At 41.0% G+C, this 20,832-nt stretch overlaps 2 protein-coding genes across 2 annotated transcripts in view; one reads left to right on the top strand and one right to left on the bottom strand.

Annotated features, from left to right (window-relative positions):
• rgs17 (regulator of G protein signaling 17) overlaps positions 1-20,832 on the top strand; it is a 385,251-nt gene that overhangs the window by 235,357 nt on the left and 129,062 nt on the right. The gene's annotated exons all lie outside the window — the stretch shown is intronic.
• Positions 2,469-20,493, bottom strand: cfap36 (cilia and flagella associated protein 36). Its single transcript, XM_084076243.1, has 11 exons — positions 20,138-20,493; positions 18,794-18,858; positions 18,218-18,319; positions 14,391-14,505; positions 14,127-14,214; positions 10,494-10,653; positions 8,706-8,783; positions 8,070-8,190; positions 6,694-6,845; positions 6,258-6,422; positions 2,469-3,277 (listed from the first exon to the last, which is right to left on the bottom strand). Exons 1-11 carry the CDS (start codon positions 20,250-20,252, stop codon positions 3,194-3,196), a joined length of 1,245 nt encoding a protein of 414 aa, XP_083932369.1. The 5' UTR covers positions 20,253-20,493; the 3' UTR covers positions 2,469-3,193.

Raw genomic sequence — 20,832 nt, 5'->3', positions numbered from 1 at the left:
GTGGTTCTCAAACTTTTTCATGTCTAGGAAATTTGCATTTAAGAGAGGACTAAAGACTTTCCTTTTTAATAAAGCATTTGGCTGGCTATTCAGGTTTGAACCCCTAGGTTTTCTTTGCCCCCCCTTGCTTTTCTTTTTAATTTATACTTTTCTTTTTGGATTGTTTTATGCAAATGTTTTTATTCTGTGCTATAACACTTTGAGGTTTGTTTTAAATGTAAAGTGCAATACAAATGAAATGTATTATTATTATTATTGAGGACCCCCCAAATTGATATGTGTTTGGCCGCGGACCCTCATCTGAAAATGTTTGGTGCCAGGGACCCCCAGAAGAGAAGATTTGTGTTAAAAAAAAAAAAAAAATTATTCACAATTTTCAAAAAAATTACAGATGTACAAGCTCACAGCGTGGACGAAGTGACACGCTGTGAGCTTGGACGTCTGCTATTTCCAACATACAGTATAGAAGGACCCATGGGAGTTCCCGGACCCCTCTTTGAGAACCAATGGTTTAAAGATCACCGCTGCTGATAGGCTATTTCAGAACCATGGTCAGTGACCAACAGGCTAATTTGCTTAAACCTCAGTCAGAATGATAACAGATAAAATGTCTCTCAGATGAACTATAGTTCAGGCAATGACATGAATCCAGCATAGACATTCAATGATGCCCATACAGACATACACAACCAAGCCAAACACTCAACCCACACACTAGAACAGTGGTTCTCAACCTTTTCAGGCCTTGACCCCCCAACCCCCCCCAAATAATCAGATTTGAACTGGGGACCCCCCACCCTGATAAGCACTTGGAATTGTAGGAGTTGACAATTTAGTTTGACTTGGTTCCACAGATAAATATATTTTTGCCCCTTATATTATTTGACAATTTGGCCAATGTTTGACCAGTTTTTATAGTATAGTTTGTTGATTACTTTTGATGCAGTAAAGGTCTTCTTTTTTTAAGGTATGAAAAGGTCTTAAAAGTACTTAAATTCCCACTTCACCTGGGAACCCCCCAAAGTCATGTGAGACCCCCTGGAGCCTGGAGGTCCCGACCCACAGGTTAGGAACCACTGCACTAGAACAGACACGCATGCAAGCAAGCAATGTTCTCCCTGCCATTAATGGGCTAAAATAACCAACAATCAGACACAGGGTCTACAACACAAGCAGCAACTGTCTAACAACGCTGTTTTCTTCGAAACAGTCCAGATAATGAGCATCTATGACAAGTCTATGTAATCAAATAATGAATATGAAACTTACCAATGACGTTTTCCATTTTGAATCCAACCCAGCAAAAAAATGACATGAAAAAAATAGCCAACATGAATGAAAGTGTCCAAAAATGGTCAAACATTGGCCAAATTGTCAAATAATATAAGAGGCAAAAAAAAAAGGAAAATAGCAGATCTGCTATTTTCACAATATGTATCTGTGGAACCGAAAATGTAATGCCTTAACTCCTACATTCCACGTGCTTGTCAGGGTGGGGGGTCCCCAGTTCAATTATGATTATTTTGGGGGTCGCGGTCTGAAAAGGTTGGTGTAAAAGACCTGCGATCGGACCAAAGTTGTTCTCTCACTATAGTGACACTAAAAGGGAAAATAAGAAGGATAAGGACGTTTTAACATGATATGGCAGAATTCGGGGTATGTAGGCTATTGTAGCCTTTACTGAAGGCCATTGGACACTGTTGTAAGCAACACAGTTGTAGCTAAGAGGCTAAACATGGTAGGCTAACGTCAGACATTTTCAAAACGTCGCGCTTCTTGCTTGATTTTTTTTTAATCCAATCATACAATTCACATCACGCTAGAGAACGGACTGCCCGCACCTAACGTCAATGTTGCCGGATATAGAGTGGTACTTTTCTACTACAGGTGTGCGTTTCATATCTTTGCTTTCATCTTGGACTTTGCTAGCCTGGTATCCAGCCTGCTTCGCTACGTTCGGCGGACTTTTTTTTCTCTCTTCAAACGGAGAGAGAAAAAAGTCCGCCGAACGTAGCGAATCAGGCTGGATCCCAGCCTAGGACTTTGCATCACTGCCCCCTATCGCAATAAATGCAAACTGCAATTATTTCACTGGAATAATGAATCGCTTGTACCCTTTTTTTCTGGAAACTCCCATGCTCTAATCTGCATAATAAACCATGTTTTAATACGAGCTAAAACTAGGCTATGAAAAAGACAGCCCTGTAATATTGAAAATAAATCCAGAAATACTACTTTTAACTTGAATTGTTGACAACAATAATGACTACATGTGTATCTAAAAAAATCTGTAATAATTTCCATAGATGTGTATAACATGACAGTTCCCAGCAGGCTTCTTAGTACAGTCACAGTTGGTTGGTCCTATAATTAGGTGGACCAAAATTATGCCAATAAAAACAATCAGAATATAAACAATTTGAGTGCAAATGATTCTGTTTGTATACAACCCCAAACCACAGCCATGATTGAGTTTGTATAAAATTGTATTTATTAAACAGCATACATGATTAATTAATAGGAATCGGTGCATTATTGACATTGTTTAAAGTGAAGACTCTAGATTAATTTGGATATAAATACTGCATTCCTTGACCACATTTCGCCAAGCATCGCTCACTTTGTCCCATCATAAACACAGCACGGTCTTCACTAGTCCAGTCCGTTCCTCGTGTTGCCTTTTATTTCACAGTGCAGTTTGACTACAGTGAACTAGAATCGACAGTATGATATAGCGGCTGACTCCTCTTCTTATGGGAACACTAAAGACAGTGTGATACAAGACTGTGAACTTGTGTCTAATGGTACCATTATGCTGACAGACGAGTCCCACAAATTCTGCCCTTTCACCTGCTTCACATGGTTATTCTATGGAATTCCATGGATTCACTGACAACTCAAATCTAAACACCACATGGTCCACTTATCTGATCTCTTCTTTTTTGCCCAAAGCGTTGAAAATGCACAGAGAAGGACAATGACCCACAATAACCCACCCTTCCTGCCCCCCCCCCCCCCACACACAAGGATAGACCGTGATGAAATCTCCATGGCCGTTTCGTAGGTTGACAACAGAAGGAGGGAAGGCCGGTCTGAAAGATCCGGTGGAAGGGAAGTTGTGTAGTTATGGTCCAGAGAACACAGACAGTAAATAAATATTTTTTTTGCAGTAGGAGAGAGAGGCGGCGGGTTGTTATTTCTTGATGACTTCCTCTTTCAGCTTCTCAGCCAGGTGTTTTCTCTTCTGGAGCTTCTTCCTCTCCTCAGCAGTGATCTCCTGTGGAGATGGAGGACAGGGAAACCAGTCAAGACACAAACAAGAGCCTCACCTACCGAACTGAGCTGCTCTGAGCCTCGTCACTAGTTGATAATGGGATGCATAAAGAAGACCACTGAAACAAACAAGCACAGGAATGGCCCAGGTAGCACAGGGAAGGTGATGGTACTTTTGGATTTTCACATACCATTTTCATTTCAAATCCAGTTTGGCAACCACTTTTCAATCCTGTTCGCTAGTTTTTATTAGGCACTGCACCAGCACGAAGTTCTATTGTAATGCAGGGAATTATTATTGCTTGTCCAAAACAATGGCATTTTGAGGGGCTAAAAGTGCTAACATCAGAAGTGGTGAAAAATGTATAATTTTATCAGTCTTTGACTCTCGGACATTGGTGGAGCAAAATGGCTAACAGAACCCGCTACAAACTTTCAAAGATGAAACGGTATATAAAAGTTATCCAAAGCTTGAGTTTTCATCAAACAGTGTGGCTGTGGTGAAGCATTGAATGTCATCATCGAATGTCCACATTTCTCCACAAAATAGGAAGTGCTTTGTAACTTGATTGCACATGGTCAAATCTACCCCGAAACATATAAGAGTAGTGCCCTGAATACATCTACAGTAGGTGCCAATACATTAAATTCACTCACCCAAAAGTATTCCTGCAATTAGTCTTGTGCATGTCTACTCTATTTACGTCTACTGTAAGCTGGTACACGCTACATGTCCTATGCACAACTAAACTTTTATACTGTACATAGTTAGACATCTCCATTGCAACATTCCCTAGTCTTTTTTTCGATGGCTTGAAGAATCATATCGCCTTTGTTTTAAAACTAGGATAGTTTTAACATCATTTTGTGGTTTGTTGTGTATTTTTATTTGGATTCGGCATAAAAGGGAACACTCCCACAACCCTAGTCATTTTAGTCATAATTGCAACAGCTGTCTTCTCAAAATCAAAGCTTGTAGATTTGAAATAACTGAATGATTTTTGCTTTACCGAAAGCTGTCCCCGAAGTCTCAGTTAATCCCCCAGCAGTAGAAACTAGATGGCTCTGCTTTTATGTACGTAAGATGATGGACACTAGGTTGGTAACCAACAAACTAGGTAAGACGTAGAATGCCAACACCAACCATTATAGTCTAGAGACACGTGGACTCAATATCACTGTTCTGTTTGAACAGGTGTCACACTTATTTTTATATTGGTGCAGGAAAAGGATTCATTTTGGTGTGCATCTTTGGAGGTGTACAGGATAAATGAACATGCCACTTCTTGTGATAAGAAAAGCTTGACATATACAAATTACTTTAACATGGGATATGGTGGAAAGGAGGCAGCATTCTTTACACTTCATGGACAAGCTATGGATTGTCCTAATAAAGGAGAACTTTTTCTACAGGGAATACAACACCACAGAGACTGTACATGAGTGTGTGGGAAAAAGTCATAGGGAGACCATACTTCAAGCAGCAAAAAAGCCAATTACAGCAGCACTATAAACTAGGCGACACATGTGCATGTCTACATGTACTACTTCACACAATTTTCACACGTCTAATGAAGCCTGCTTCTGGACGAAGTTGAGAACCCATCGAGCTCCATTAGAGTGCGAAGCCTGTGCTCATAGAACTACAGTTATAATACGCAACTATAGTTTTTCACATCACTCCAAAGCGGCCGATGGGTCACCTTCTGTTTAGAGGAGTTTGGAGGTGGGGCAACATGTTGTGCTGGTGGGGGAGGTGGGGTACAGACCCCATTCCTCTGGGTCTGGCCCCTTTCCACCTGACAGGCGGTACGAGGCCAAACGACAGGCAGGGAGAGGACAGAGAGCAAGAACCCAAAGCAATAAATAAATCAAAATAAGAATGACAAGCTGGGAGCAAATATCCCAGTAGTAATATTAGTGCAACAAGAGATACAAATCAATTGGAATCTAGAATGTTATGAAATTAAAAGAAAAAAAGAAAAGAAAAAGACAGAAGCACTACACAAACGAAATAAATATTATTTGAGTGAAAGTAAAAGCTAAAGTAAAAGCAGGGATTGAGCCTGTGACTTTTGTGTTGTAATATTACTGTATGTCCTGGAATAATACATTATAGTGACTGAATGTTACATTTAAAAGTTAGCAAATCGAAAATTCATCAGAACAAAAGGTGGGTGGTGTTTGGTTACATTTAACTATGCAATCGGTTTGTTGTTTTGGCTAAATTCAGTGCAAGCAGGCTGGCTAAAAACCCGGTTTAAAAGGTTGTTTCCACCCCATTGATACATTTTTCCAGATCGTCTGAACTACGTAACAGGCATCTGTAGAATACCGGAGTGCCTTTAAAGTTTAGAGTTTTGGTACGCTACAGAAAAATGTAAGAACTGAGGAGCCGATCGCCCCCCCTCAGGCCTATCTTAACGACAAAATGGTGACGGGACCGAGTCCCGCAGCTGCAGCGAGCGGAGGGGAAGGTCACAGACGGGGCTGGTGTAAGAGTATAAGTTGGCTCACAATAAACCTTTAATCCTCTAAATTTGTAGTCTATTTTCACATAAAGAATGAATAAAGCATTTCACATTTCAGTAACTGTAACAGCGCTATCAAATTGGAAAGAGTAAATCATTTAGTTCCGTGTAGTTGCGTTACAGTAAATAATGTGTTACTTTGGTTAGTCTCAAAACTAGTAGACATTATACAATCACATGTCTTCTCTGATACACACGGAGTCACCTCTGCTTCTTTTCATCTGACAATGAGGAGTCACACCAGGAGGGCATACGTGTGCGGAGGAACATGCTATGCTATCCCTTAAAATTCTGCTCCTTGCTGAACAGGCGCCCTGACAAACCTACAGGAGTTGCTAGTGCAGCGACAGATAACAGAATTCTAACAGTATTACACAAGTAATGTGGTGGACAGTATGTCTGAGGTATGGATACGGCCTGGGCTCAATTCACTTTGACTTTCGCTGTATTTACCGGGGTGGCAGGTGCCGCCGTGGGGCTGACGGGTTGTGGCTCTTCCGCTATCGGCGTCTTTTTGGTTTTCTGTTGTTCCTTCTTCAGGGCCTGCAGTTTATCTCGCTGCTGACGCAGATACAGAGCCCTCTCTTGGAGCTGCTCCTGCTGGGATGCTGTCAACTCCTGCAGGAGAAAGTAGACAGTCACAGAGACACATTACACACGCAAGATGTATTGTCTATTGACAACCTAAGGTATTCAGGCAAGTATCCTGTAAAGTGACCAAAACCGTAAAAATTGTGTGGAAAATGTTTGTAATGTGTGGTGCAGAATGCTTGTTCTCTAGTACTTGTGAAGCACAATTTATCATCACAGCCTTATTAGGACGTCATTGATTATGGCAATTTAGCAGACAGGCAAACCGAGAAAAATAGACAGGCAGAATCAGACTCACAGTGTATGGCTTTGAGATGCCAGCCTCCTTGCGTGCCTCATCCAGCCAAGGCACGGCAGTAGTCTGACTGTTACTGCTCTGCTGTTTGGTGGGGCTGACTGGGAGCTCACCACCTTTTACTGGAGCCCTCACTGCTGGAAGAACTTTGGGTTCTGTATACATCACACACATTCAGGTCAAAGGCAAACATTTAAACAATGACGAGAGCAAGCAAATCCCCCCAAAAAATCATACGATTATTTATTACACAGAAACTATAATAAAATACGTTGGTGTACATTTCTAATCAACTAGAAACAAATCAAAAACGACTCAGGGACAATTTAAAAACATACAACATAAAAATTCAGCACAATAGCATCAATAAAAACCCAAAGGTTACAAGAGGCACTTATACCAGTGTTTCCACATAGTTGATTGGAGTCACCGGCTTCGGATGCTGTCACTGTCACTGAATGGGACATTATCACGTTTAATCAGACTATTGATTGGTCTAAGAAGGTGAGATACTTACCTACCGACGGGGCTCAGTAGGTGTTTTGCCGTTATTCTGTGGGTTGATGAAAGTTGGGGCAAACGCTCACCCCAAAACATGATTTACGATTCTGTGCCTATCGGTACATAACTTTGACGGCGCTGAGTCGGCTCAAGCGAACTTCGCAACGTTCGGCACGGCAACTCGCTCGCTTTAGCTCGCTCTGTGGTGCCTCTCGTAGCTCAAGTTCGCTTGAGACAGCGCACCTCCGTCGTGGTCCTAAGCTATACTTTATACAAAACACCTACTGAGCCACGTCGGTAGGTCAGTACCTCACCTACTTACTTACCTATCAAGTACCTACCAATCAATAGTCTGATTAAACGTGATAATGTCCCATTCAGTGCATTGACAGCATCCGAAATGGGTGTTGGTGTCTTGAAGTGCCTACACTCTAAGGCAGGGGTCTTCAATGTTTTCAGGCCAAGGACCCCCTAGCTGGGAGAGAGATGAAGCAGGGACCCCCTACTCTATATTGTATAAAATTGTGTTTCAGATTTTTACTTAATCTGCTCTTTTTTCCCTCTACACCTATACCTCTTTGCCAAAAATAGCCGATCTACAAGCTCTCAACGCCTCGCGCTTCTGCTATTTTTTTCTCCTCAGAAAAGGGGATGCTATGGGTTCAAGTGGTTAAGGTAAAAAAATAAATAATATCACACAAAGATTTGGCGGACCCCCTGTAGCAGCTCTGAGGACCCCCTAGGGGTCCCGGACCCCCTGTTGAAGACCCCTGCTCTAAGGGTTTATTCTGCGTTATATGAAACTGAAACTAGTCAAATGTGATATAGGAAGGAAGACTGGATTGGAGACGAGAAGAGGTGGTGTTCTAGTGATTCACCTGTGGTGAGTTTTGAGGGAGCAGAGGAGGAGCTGGTCTTGGGTGGACTCTTCTGCCCTCCGTCTCCTCCCCGTGAGACAAGTGTCTTGGCCTCATCTGTCCTGGCAGGTTTGCAGCTGCCCTGCAGGAGGTACCAGCAGTCTTTCAAACGGCTGTTTCCAGTACCACACACAAACACACAACAAAAAGGACTAGCGGCTAGTTATTGGCCACTGCTGCTCAGGTATCTACAGTACAGCTAGCTAGAAACCACATGTTCCAAGACAGACAACAGTTTTGTACTACTATGTATGCACTGCTGTTGAATATAAGGTTGAGAACCGGTTCAAATAGGGTATTGTATTCAGGAGATACCAAGAGCTAAATGTCAGAAATAAATACAATTTAGTCATTGCCAAATCCCCCATGTACGTATTATAGTGTGTATAGTATAGTTACGTGCAGAGTAATACGCTATCTCTCCTAGATGAGTTCTGCCCCTTGCTGGACAGCTGCCCGAAAATGAATCATATCAATCTTTTTTTGGTCTCATGGAAAACTGTTATCAATGTATCCCTAGTTGGGACAAGTAAACTGTAATGTGGTGGATAATCATTAGATCATTGATTCAAATACTATAATGTCAAACATGGTTACCGTAGAAGCGTTTCCATTGACGAGCGGGGGCTGCTTCTGACTGCTACCCTCTGCCTTTCCCTCAGGTTTGGTCTTTGCCTGGAGTAGACAGAAACACAGAAGAGGCCATCACACCAAAAGACTCACAGGAAAAATGAAGGCTGCAGTGAAAGGTATCATCAGTTGATATAAAGTGTATTAAAGCAGGGTGGGGGTCTCCGACAGTTAATATGTGGTGTAGGGCTGTCGGGGAAAAAAATCGGGAGTCGAATTTTTATAATCTTAGAATGTTGAAATTGCCATTCAAATGCTGTTTTTACTTTTTCTTCCATAAATGTACTGAGTAACGAATCTAACGATGACTCACTTCCTGACCTACCGATGTGAAAACAAATGCTTTTCTCACGTCTCGCATCAACAATAAAGTTTGAGTGCATGCACTGCACACTGGCAAGTTGATATGAACGTTGGTGGCACAATATGTGTCTGTGTTGTGCACGCTCGGCCGTGCGCCTGTGGTGCCGTGTCATTGTTCCGACAGCGCATTATTCCGACGCCGTGTTGGTCCGACTTGCCCCATTACTAACCCCATCCCTAACCCTAACTGCACACGGAAGCCACGTAGTCGGAATAATGTGATGTCGGACTTATGGGCAGTCCCCGCGCCTGTGTGTGTCTGCACTGAAACTAAGACAGACCAAGTTGGTTAAGAGCAGCAAGCAAGACCCCCCCCCCCAATAAACGTCACTTGAAAGTTAATTTTAAGAAACTTTTCGTAATTATGACAACAGTGATTGGTTAATCTATGTAACATTGTTTACGCTGTCGCTACAACGTGGACCTGTGGCTATCAACAGCGCTGGGGACGGTGGATAGAGAGTCTGTTCTCGTTAGGAAATATACAATGGTTAGGGCTGCGGAACGGTGGATGGATCTCGCTATAATATTACAGTAACATCCATCTAAAAGTAGCGACTACACACCCACGCAAGTGATACATTTAAAGTGGGTAAAGCACAGCCCCTTACAAAGCGACGCTAACCATCAGGAGTTTACACTACCTGCCATGTTATGAAAATAATCAGCACCAATGTGGACTGTGCTCGGAGGTTCCGACAAACAAAAGCATAAAACCAGTGAAAATGAAGAGGTATTTCCACTCACCAAACATCCAAATCACACTGATAAACCAGTGGAGTTTATTCACAAGAGGACGAACTGCAGGGCCAACGTCTATGGCCACTAGCCAGGCTACTCAACGAGGTGCATCATATCCTCTAGGACGTGCGGTAAGAAGTTGTAGCCTAATATTACTTTCCTCTTATCAAACCCCAGCAACCTATAAACCTATAAAGCCATAACCCTTAACTAATATAGTTTGTTTCACTATTTTGTTTAACCTGCTACTGTATTATAGCATTTGTATGCGTGCACGGGTGTTTATTATTGAATACCGTAACTATAAATATAACTATAAATGTATAACTATACATTTTATTATACATTTATAAATATAAATAAATTACATAAAATATTTGAATATATTTGAATATAAAAAATAACATTGATATTAAAATGGGTTTATAGAGGAAAACTGAGAGCACTAATGTGGTGTACAATTTATTGCCATTATTTATGTCCAGCTGACCTCAGTAGTACAAGCAAACCTTTATACTATTGGCAGTTACCCTTTTTTATTAGAGTTTGCACCTTTTTTTCTCCCACTTCAGTAACCAATTAACCCTCCTCACAAATGTGTTGCCACTGCTATTGTACACTACTGGTTCACCTGCCAGTGAGGATACTTACCAGGGCAGTGTTACTCTGCTGGCTGGGAGCGGAAGTGTCCCTCTGCCCTCCGCAGCCCTGTGCCACTGGCTTGTCTGAGCCACTGGCAGACGCAGAGCCTAGCTCTTCCTCCAATAGAAGCCTTCGAGACATTTCCTCATCGTACTCCTCCTTTGACTTCCTGAAGAGCAAGCAATAGCAGAGATAGAGACAGAGAACAGAGCCCATACGACCAGCGTGAGACAACGCCAATATAACTAATGCTAATCACCTTGTTATCCATCGGTGAGCCTAGACAGAGAGTTGGCTCAGTGCTACATTCAAAGTAACTGAGTAACTGAGATATGCTCTATTGTAGCTTGCTCATAGTCATCAGCAGGGCGCTGCCTCACTCAGTGATCTTTTATTTGATTTATCACCAGCTTAATTCGCTTGAGAGGAAACTCAAATCTAGGACTGTGTACCGTAGCGTAGCTGACATACTGTAGACCAGGGGTGGCCAACCCTTTTGGGCATATGATCACTTATCCATGTTCCAAGGCTGGAATGATCACCCAGTGCCAGACAGTGAAAACCACCATTGCTTTATGGCTTATTATAGACTGCTAATAAGAATAATACGAGCATAGAATAAGTCAATTGAATAATAAAACTTAACAAAGAATGAGTCCAAATTTTAATATGAACAATAAAAGAAAGCTATATCCTGACTATCTGGGGAAAAAAGGTTTTATGCACATTTTATGCAGCTTTTGATTACAAATCCCCTCAATAGCCCAATCTGATGGTAGATCAAATAGATGTAGTTGCCCACCCCTGCTGTAGACAAATAGACATACACAGAGAGAGGCAGGTATAAATAAATGACTGGAGGACAGATTTTGTCTTCTGTCTGTCACCTACTAGGGCCTAAATAAAGTAAAACGGACAAAATCAGAAATATGTGCTATGATCAAAGTAAAGTACAAACGCTTCCCTCGTTTGGATACATTTTTCATCATGACTGTAGCCCGGTCACCTTCTTAAAGGCAACAGTGTTTATCACCTTACATAGAGGGTGAGTCATTGAGAGAGCCATTGACTGAGTAATTCCCCTGGACCCTTAAGTTAATGAAGCCAGTGGAAAATATCATCTCAAATGTATTTTAAGAAGCTTGTCCAAATACTGAGGTAAGATTCGGTAAATGTGATTGTTGAAAGGGTAATGCAAAAAAGGCATTGTGTGGGAAGATGTTGATCACTGCTAATCACTTTTACCGTAACACTGATTATCCCTGAGCCTGCCCTGCAGGAAATAATGGTAAAAGAACCACTGTCTAACCACCTGAGGATGATTAGATTGGCTCCTTGAATGGTCTGAAAGGTTTGATGCATTTAGATTCAAATTGAAGGAACCGATGCTATAAAAAGAAATGGTCCGCCCACCACTACATCTCAGGACACACAACCAGCTTAACCTCTTTCAACCTTGCATCCCTATTTTGGGCATGTCATTAGGGAATAGGGATGCAAGAGTTAATCAAACTTAAAAATAACTGATAATTGATAATTTTGTAAAATAATCAGTAAAATGGAAAGAAAATAGCAGAAATAGCACATCTTCAAGCTCGCAACACATCGAGAGCTTGCATATCGGCTACTCTCACTATTTTTGCGACAAAGTGTCAAATAATACTAATACTATAATACTACTGGTTAATAGATTTGTTAATATATAATTTATTTTTTTAATATAAAGAAAACATGCTTCTCGATTATTCTATTAATCAAAAAAGTAATCGATAGAATAACCGCTGCGATTTTTTAAAATTGCCCTCACATCACATGCGATGTTGTGAGCTTGTACATCGGCTATTTTTTTTATAACTTTCTGAATAGGGCATAAGTGGCTATAGACCATCTGCTAGTCATTTTCTACCATGCATTGAACTCCCCAATTCTTCTGAACTGTCAAAAAAAGGACACTGAAAATCCATACATTTGTATTATTGCATAAAGGATGTTTACGTTTTCAACAGGCAGGTCTGGGGGTATGGGGAGATGTGGAGGGGCTAAGAGGCATGAAGTCTACTGCTCACTGTTTTGTCTGGCAACACAATAGAGCTTCTGGTAAGTTTTCTTCACTGCAGGACAAAATACTATGTGATGACATGTCTGAACATGAAGGGTGTCATTTTAATGCAGGTGAAAGTGTGAGAGGAGGGTAGATGCACAGCCAGTGAAAAGTGTAAGTGAAATTGACCAAGAATACTACTTTTCTTTTTAACCCTGCTATTGGCAGGGTTCTAAGGAAGGTTGTTTAAGGAAGGTTGTGTTGGTCGGTCAGTTGGACCATTTGTGGATTGCCATTTGGATGTGCTTTTAGCGCCACCCTCAGGCAAAAATGGCAACTACTGTATACAGTACATACAAGATATCTCATAAACCCTACTGATTTTGGCAAGCCCATGGCCTTTCTGATAGTACCACCCATTCAAATGTCCACTTGTTTTCTGTTTTAAAGACACTTTGTGTCTTTTTAATGATGATACTTTCTTTTATCTCACTTTAAACATCCCACATCTTAGTACCTTAGGTCATTTTTGGATAATTTCTCAGTATAACGGTACACGGTAGAAATATATAAATCATTTTGTTTTTGGTCACTTTTTCTCTGGTCTCGCTTTCTGCTCGTCTAACTTTTGGGTCGTTTTCAGCTGTAACTGCTTATTAGTCATATTCTTTAGCTGTGATTGGCTAAGTGCGAGAAATCCACAATCCATGTAAAACCAATAGACACTGGTGATAGATGTATGTAACGTACATACATGCACACATGCACGCACACATGCAGAGTTATATCTTGTGCCATAAACTGGATTGCAAATCTAAACCGCCGACAAGCAGTTTAGTTCCGTTGATATGAGCTTGAACAGGAAACTTGAACTTCAATTAATAGGATACAGGTTCTCCATTGCCTGTTTGCTGTTGTTTGCTTAATCAATGTATTCCATGCTTTCATACTGTAGTAGCTATGAGCAACTAATGCAGGCAACGAAATGATTACTGAAACTGGAAGTGTTGCCTGATATAACCTCCACAGCCTAGAACACCTGCTAATTTCCTGTTCTAGATCACTGTTGGCTTGTTCCTCTAATTCAAACTGAACCTGTCATAACATGATCTAAAGCCTTGTAAACACACCACTAAGCCCATGGCCTATTCAGGCTACACTAGTCCAGATCCCAGGAGATGATTCACCTTTGGCTAGTGGCCAAAGCAGCCAGGTAAGACAAAGGGATAAAAATACAATTTTTCTGCCTGTTTAGTGTCAATCCCTCGAGCCTAATTTAGCGGTACCCTTAAGGAGCTTAGCTTTCTGCGGTGCCGATAGACACAGCATGTTCTATTTGACAAGGCTGTCTCTAGCAAAATCCCATTACACTGCAGGGCTACTAAAGTGATGGGGCTTCTCGAATGCTCGACAAAAATGGGCTGCACTCAGAATGCAGCAACATCAACATAAAGTACAACAGGCACAAGATGGGATTTCCTGGTAAATCAACAATCAAAATAAATTAAAAGAGAAGGCAGTGCATCAACATCAGCACACTGTACATGCAGAATCTTGGATATGACCAGATATGGGATGAGGAATAAGGGTGTGTGTCTCACCTGAGAACCTCCTGTAGTATCTTCATCTCCTGCTGCTCCAGCTCTGACATGACATCCACACCATCTGTCAGACACTCAGGAAGAGCTCCTACACACACACACACACACACACACACACACACACACACACACACACACACACACACACACACACACACACACACACACACACACACACACACACACACACACACACAGAGTTATACAGCTCTGTCTTTGGGGTATGTACAGTAGTGTGTGCATGTGCGTACATGTGTGGCCTACCGTTCGTCTCCTTGATGACCCTGAGGGCCTGTATCTGTAGCTCCATGTTTTTCTGTGCCATCAATGAGCGGAACATCTGGAAGTCATCTGTGGCCAGAACCGGCTGAAACACCGTCTACAGAACAAGACCAACATGGTTAAAACACCACTGAACTACAACCTGGGATTACCAAGTGTACCCAAATGTGGGTACATTTAGTATAAATGAATACCGAGGATTTTACTGTGCATCATGACAGTGGAGAGGAAAGCTCCAGGCCCATTCAGAATTTCAGTCCCCCCTTTTTCTGACAATTTATAGATACCCAGGAGGCGGATAGTCTCTAGGGTTAAGTACACTCCTAGAGATGACAGGGATCCAGTGTCTTGCTCAAGAGAACTTCACCCTGAACAGTACAGGCATCATTCAGTATTCTATTATTGAGTAGACAAGTGGGGGAAATTGAACCTTGCAGTCCATTCTTAGGTAAGTATGCCAAGCATACCAACATTTTGTAGATTGGATAAAAAGATGGAGTGTGTTATAATGGATTATTCAACAGACTTGTTAGATAATGAGTCACATAAGTTCCTCTGACGGAACAGCATGGTTCAGGATTCAAACTGACAACCCCCAAAGCAGCTAGGAGGCACTCCTGGCAACCACCCTATAATCTTTAGGGTTATATATATATCTCTAAAATAGGGCTGTTAAAATTAGTTAAATTCATTTTGTTAATTAATTAATGGAATTAATGCATTTAAATGTTTTACCGCAATTAACACAGAATGACCTGCCCAATACATCCCATAATTCCAACCACTCTGCAACTAGACATCGCTCTGTTAGCTGGTTGTTGACAGATCCAAAAAATGATCCAAGCAAGATGGACAGAGAACCTGAGCCTGGCCCTATCTGGATGGGGGAAAAACACAAGTCGGTTATTGCCAGAAAAGGCTGTACACTTTACGTAGGCTGCGGCTCAAGTCATATAGCACAATAGGGTGAGAGAGAGAGTCATTTATCTTTCTTCCCACAAAAATATACAAAGAAAATGGGCATATTTCGTTACGAATGATGATTAATAATGATTAATGAATTATTAATCTGTGATTAATCTCATTACAAATTTCAAATTATTTTTTGATAGCCCTCATCTCCTGATGGAGAGAGGAAAATGCAACAGTAACACCCAGGATTGGAGCCCGGGTCTCCGTGTGGGATACCCAACATCTGCCACTCAGTCCCGCCCGACTCCAGGGTAAAAATGTCTCAATGGAAGTGTAGGCAGACCATCTCCAACCACTGCAGGTTAATGTTTTATTCATTACAATCAGAATAAATATTTAGATATTCTTAATATAATGCCAGCCAAACTATTCTGGACTTTTCTAAATTACCATATCTAACATACTGTACCTTCTGCATTCTTGCAGAAGCTTCTGTATATTAGTGCTCTTCAGCCAATGCCTTTGCCTCTCCCACCCCCTCTCTCAATCTCCCAATGCTTCAGTCTAGGCCTACATCCTGTCTGAGTAACGTAATTACAGCAGAGAGCTTTTTCTGGCACCGTCAACTGCTGTTCATCCTATGGGTCATGTCAACTCACCGGCCTCTCCACACCTCTTTTTGATGTCTATCATCACAGAGATCCACTTCAGTCTTTCACTTTCACTCGCTCTTCAGCAGAGACACACACCAATAACAATACCAGTAGCACTGTTTTTGCAGATCTATTAAATTGCATTTTCTTTTGCCTGGGCTCATTTTACAAAAATGCCTGTGAGATATGAGCCATTATTACACGGCTTGGTTGAATGCTTGATTCTGATTGGTTAATCACTGAATTCAGCGGTGTGTTATTTCTGTATAATGACTGATGAGCTCTATAACAGACCGCTGTCTAATCGAAGACTCAGAGCACCTGCTACGCTGCTTGATTTTGTGCTGTATCAACATGACAGCCATGTAAACAAACACGCAATGTCATTTACAGCTAAACATTGCTCTCAAGAATGTTTTTGAAAACAGTTGAAGCGAGAAATAGACAATGCAGTAACCTAAAATGTATTCTATTTGATCAGCTACACTTCCTTGTTTTCCGAGGCGACCGTGCAACACTTATGGAATACTTTCATTACCGTAAACAAGGAAATACTTTGCTTTGTTGATACTTTTGGGTAAATTTATTAAGTAGCCGTATAATTAATAAGCAGGATAATTGATGGCCAGCCACCCTTTCAGAGTGATTATGGCACGCTACGCGTTGGTGCCTAATCACCCTGTCGGGTTTGATTTCTCAATTCCTGACATTACTTGTGACTCTCATGGTCGGATTAGACTGTGTGGGTAATTCCTTGCTACTGATAACCTGGGGTTTACCATAGCCTTGCACTTCACTCACTAAACTGGTCTCTCTTTTTGTCTCCATATTCTACTTTTCTCGTTCCATTCATACTGTATCTCCATTTTCTTCCTCTGTTCCTCTCTACTGATATAGTTGAACAAAAGACTCCTCTAATGATGCCATGTGTTTAACTGATTTAGACCTGAGGCTGATTCTAAAAACGCCTTCAAAATCCAATCACAATTTGTGAAATGTATGTTGCTATATACTGTACATAGCAACAACAACCCCCAAAAGGGGTTCCCGGATTGAAAGGTAAAGTAACAAATAGGGTTTCCAGGCCTAAATGGGTTAATATTAGGATGGTTGGGGCAACCTGATAGCCGACTGGATAGACCGCATAGTACTACATGGGCTCAAATGACAGCAAGTTTACGGTTCAGTTCCCAACCGGCCAGACCATTTGATGTGTGTCACTCCCCTAATATTATCTCTCTGTTTCCTGTCTCTCACCACTGTATATATCAAATATACTTAGAGGCTTAGAAAACCCCCCCCCCAAAAAAAAAAAGAAATAATAATAATTACGTATTAAGTATTAACTTAATATACTATAATATTAGGATGGTAGAAGACGAGATGAGGAGAGCAAGTGTTGCTGTGATAATAAACCTTCATCACAGCACACATCAATGTCCCTCTATGTCACTTTCAGAAATTTCCCATCACACTCCAGCTCAGCCCATACTCCTTTGTGTTTGGGGATGTGTTTGCTTAAAGGGGGTATAACTATAAGTGATATTTATAAGTGTTAAATATATCTATATTAATCATTGCTATCGAGTTTGCTCAGTAACAGGGGTCTCTCCGTCTCTTTAGAAAACAAAAAATACATTTAAGGTCGGAATACCAATTTCATCCAATCAGGAGAGAGAATTCATGTATTTCACTGTATGTGCCTTGCTCAAAAACATATAAGCATTAGGTACCAATGGAAAGAAAAGGGACTCTTGCCTTGTCCCAATTTGCGAGTTTTCCTGTTCTTCGTTTTCTTCTAGATTAGACTATTCAGTAAGCAACTGGCTAGTGTTGTGGGTCAGATTCTGAATTAATTATTAATCAATGCTAGTAGTGTGCACTGTGCAGCTAAATTATGGACCAAGACTGACCATTTCTATTATTTACTTCATCACTGATAACTAATAATAATAATAGAACAATGTTTGTAGTCAGTCTAAGGCTTAATTTGTACTTAATCACATGACTCTTTTCACAAATATTGTTTAACAAACATTTATCACTGTCAACTAAGAATAGTGAGTCATGCCAACACTTTTGGCATTTAAAGTATGTCATTTTTGTCAAATGAAAGGATTGTGCAGCATAGTAAAAAATTATACATAAGATAAGCTTATCCCATCCTCAGTCCTTCATTTATGTTATTTAGGACAACAGCATTGAGCCAACATTGAAAATTGTGTGCAACAAAGCTCAGTGTACCTGTAACGTTTTTGACTTGGCAAAGGGAGAGGTACAGGCTTCCAGAAACTGGTGCTCATTGATGCCAACCTCCTGCATGTAATTCTCCAACAGCTTCTCCACCTGAACAAAGTAAAGCAGCTTACATTAGCCCACACTGTTTAATGAGCCAGCACAAACAAAACTGATGAGTCATGGGGAGGCAATGGATGTGGAACTGTGGCACAGTGAACAAAGACAGAAAGCAAAAAAAGGTCCCTTTACTGTAAGGCTGGGCAATATATCGATAGTATTTTGATATCGTGAATCGTGATATCAGACTAGATATCGTCTGGGAGTTGGAATATTGTAATATATTCCTGGTTTTAATATTAAGCCCTAATCTACACTTTCCCAAAACTTAAAAAAAAAAGAATAGACAGCCAATCTACAATATAAAAAAATATCATATTTTGGTAAAAAAAAAGAAAAAGAAAATAGTGATATTTGATTTTGCCCATATCTACCTTGAAGTGGTAAAACTGTGGGAAATATAAGCCCATAAGTAGGCTAAACAGCATTTTTTTAAATATTGAGTATTGTCAGCGTTGTACTCACCAACTGCTTGTACTGCTGATGAATTTCTGTGTATGTCAATTTGTTTTCATCTTCATCATCAAAAACTGGGGGTGGGGGGGGACACAAAACAAACAAAAACAAATGATATGCTATTCACCCATTATAAAACACCATTATATAAAGAATAATTCATAAATGTTTGTTATATTGCACCTATATAGATTTAAATATGTTATATTCCGTTATATGCAACTCAGAGGCAAATTATACTTTTACTCCACTACAATTATTTGAATACTTTAGTTACTAGTAACTTTGTAAATTTTGATTATTATTACAAAACATACATTAGCCACTTCAACTCTATATTTACATTTCGGCCATTTGAAAATAGCAGATCAGCCAGCTGTCGCAATGCGATGCATTGTGAGTTTGTAGATCTTCTATTTTCAAAAGATTTGTATACATTTGAAACCCATGAAATGGGACATTCTGCATAACAAGTACTTTATACTTTTGGTGTATTCTGATGCCAACACTTGTACTTTTACTCAAGTAAATGTTTAATACCGGACTTTTACTCGTTACAGAGTATTTCTACGTTGCAGTATTGATACTTTAACTTAATAAAAAAATGTGAGTACTTTTTCACCACGGATCGCAGTGTTCCTATCAAGTAGATACACAACAGAAAGACTGGGAAAATAACCCACAAGTTAGCGTTAGCCTAGCCACCATATGCTACCATGTAAACAGTACATGATTTTACAGCATGTAACGTCCATCCATGCATCAGATGCATTACACCATTGGTTCTCAAAGTGGGGTCCGGGGACCCCCAGGGGTACTTGAGGGGGTTCCAGGGGGTCCCCAGCTAAATGATGGATAGGAACTAAATGGACCCTTATGGGTCTGTAACTCTGAGAGTGTACAAATGGACCCTAACGGGTCCATTTGGTTCGATGTGTACACTCTCAGAGTTAAATTAACATTAATTTTACAATATGAATTGGGGTCACAGAGATAGATATGCCATTAAATGGGGTCCGTAGTAGCCTAATGCAGGTCAAACTGGGAGTCCTTGAAATTAAAATGGTTGAGAATCACTGCTAGCCGTAAAAAAATCTTCTCTTATGGGGGTCCCTGGCTTATCTTTTCAAATGGGTGTCCGCGGGCTAATAAGTGTCAATTTGGGTTGGAGTTTGAGAACCACTTGGCTTATCGTCTATGCATGCGACGACGTCGCGCCGATCGAAGTCAAAAATCTGGTTGTATCGATCGGACCCGTCGTCGTCACCCCGGGGCGCGTGCATTTTTAGACCATTGATGTCTGTCCGTCCAAAAAGGACTAATATGATGATGGTCATGAAGATCCTCTCTAACCTGTGCATTTGTTCTCCATAAAGTCTGAGACGGGGATGACCCACTCGGGACTGCCGAGGTAGCCAGCGATGCTCTCCACCACCCACTCCCTGTCGTCCTCCTCAGGCTCAGCCATGTTGGCTGCGGCTGCTGTGGAACGTTGTCAGCACCAACAACAACAACAACACTGGCTCAGCGGCACACTGTCCCACTCCTCCACTCTGGTCCGAGGATGATGATGATGATGAAGAAGAAGCACAGCTCCAGTCCCAGTAAACAGACATTTGGTTCGAACTGATCTACTTTCTTAAACTATTCTTCATTTGATGGCCTACTATAGAAGGCTGTACTGTAATTCCTCCAACACTCTCTCGGTTTACACACACAGGATCTCTCCCCGCAGAGATCATGGACAAAGTTGCCAGATCTGCGTATTATAATTTCCCTGCAATATTTTATTTGAAAATAGCCGATCTACAAGCTCACAACGCGTCGCATTGCGACGCGTTGTGAGCTTGTAGATCGGCTATTTTCAAATAGCTGATGTATATGTTAAAGTGCTCATGTGGCTCATAGTCGCTTCTTTTGGGCTGGTTTTCCTATACCTGGTTGCTTGTTTCTCTCACAGAATCTGGCAACACTGGTCATGGAGGAGGCAGACATACGCACTCGTGGATCTGCTCTACTGTCGAAGACGCTGCTGACGCCTAATCAGT

Source organism: Gymnoscopelus microlampas, assembly GCF_963454915.1.
Source record: "Gymnoscopelus microlampas genome assembly, chromosome: 13".
Taxonomy (NCBI): Eukaryota; Metazoa; Chordata; class Actinopteri; order Myctophiformes; family Myctophidae; genus Gymnoscopelus; species Gymnoscopelus microlampas.
This window is presented reverse-complemented; position numbering and strand designations above follow the sequence as displayed.

Coding starts and splice junctions, on each gene's coding strand:
- cfap36 (XM_084076243.1), bottom strand. CDS start 20,252: ATGGCTGAGCCTGAGGAGGACGACAGGGAGTGGGTGGTGGAGAGCATC. Junction 18,859..20,137: donor TATGGAGAACAAATGCACAG/GTTAGAGAGGAT, acceptor CCCCACCCCCAG/TTTTTGATGATGAAGATGAA. Junction 8,784..10,493: donor AGCAGAGTAACACTGCCCTG/GTAAGTATCCTC, acceptor TGTCTACTCCAG/GCAAAGACCAAACCTGAGGG.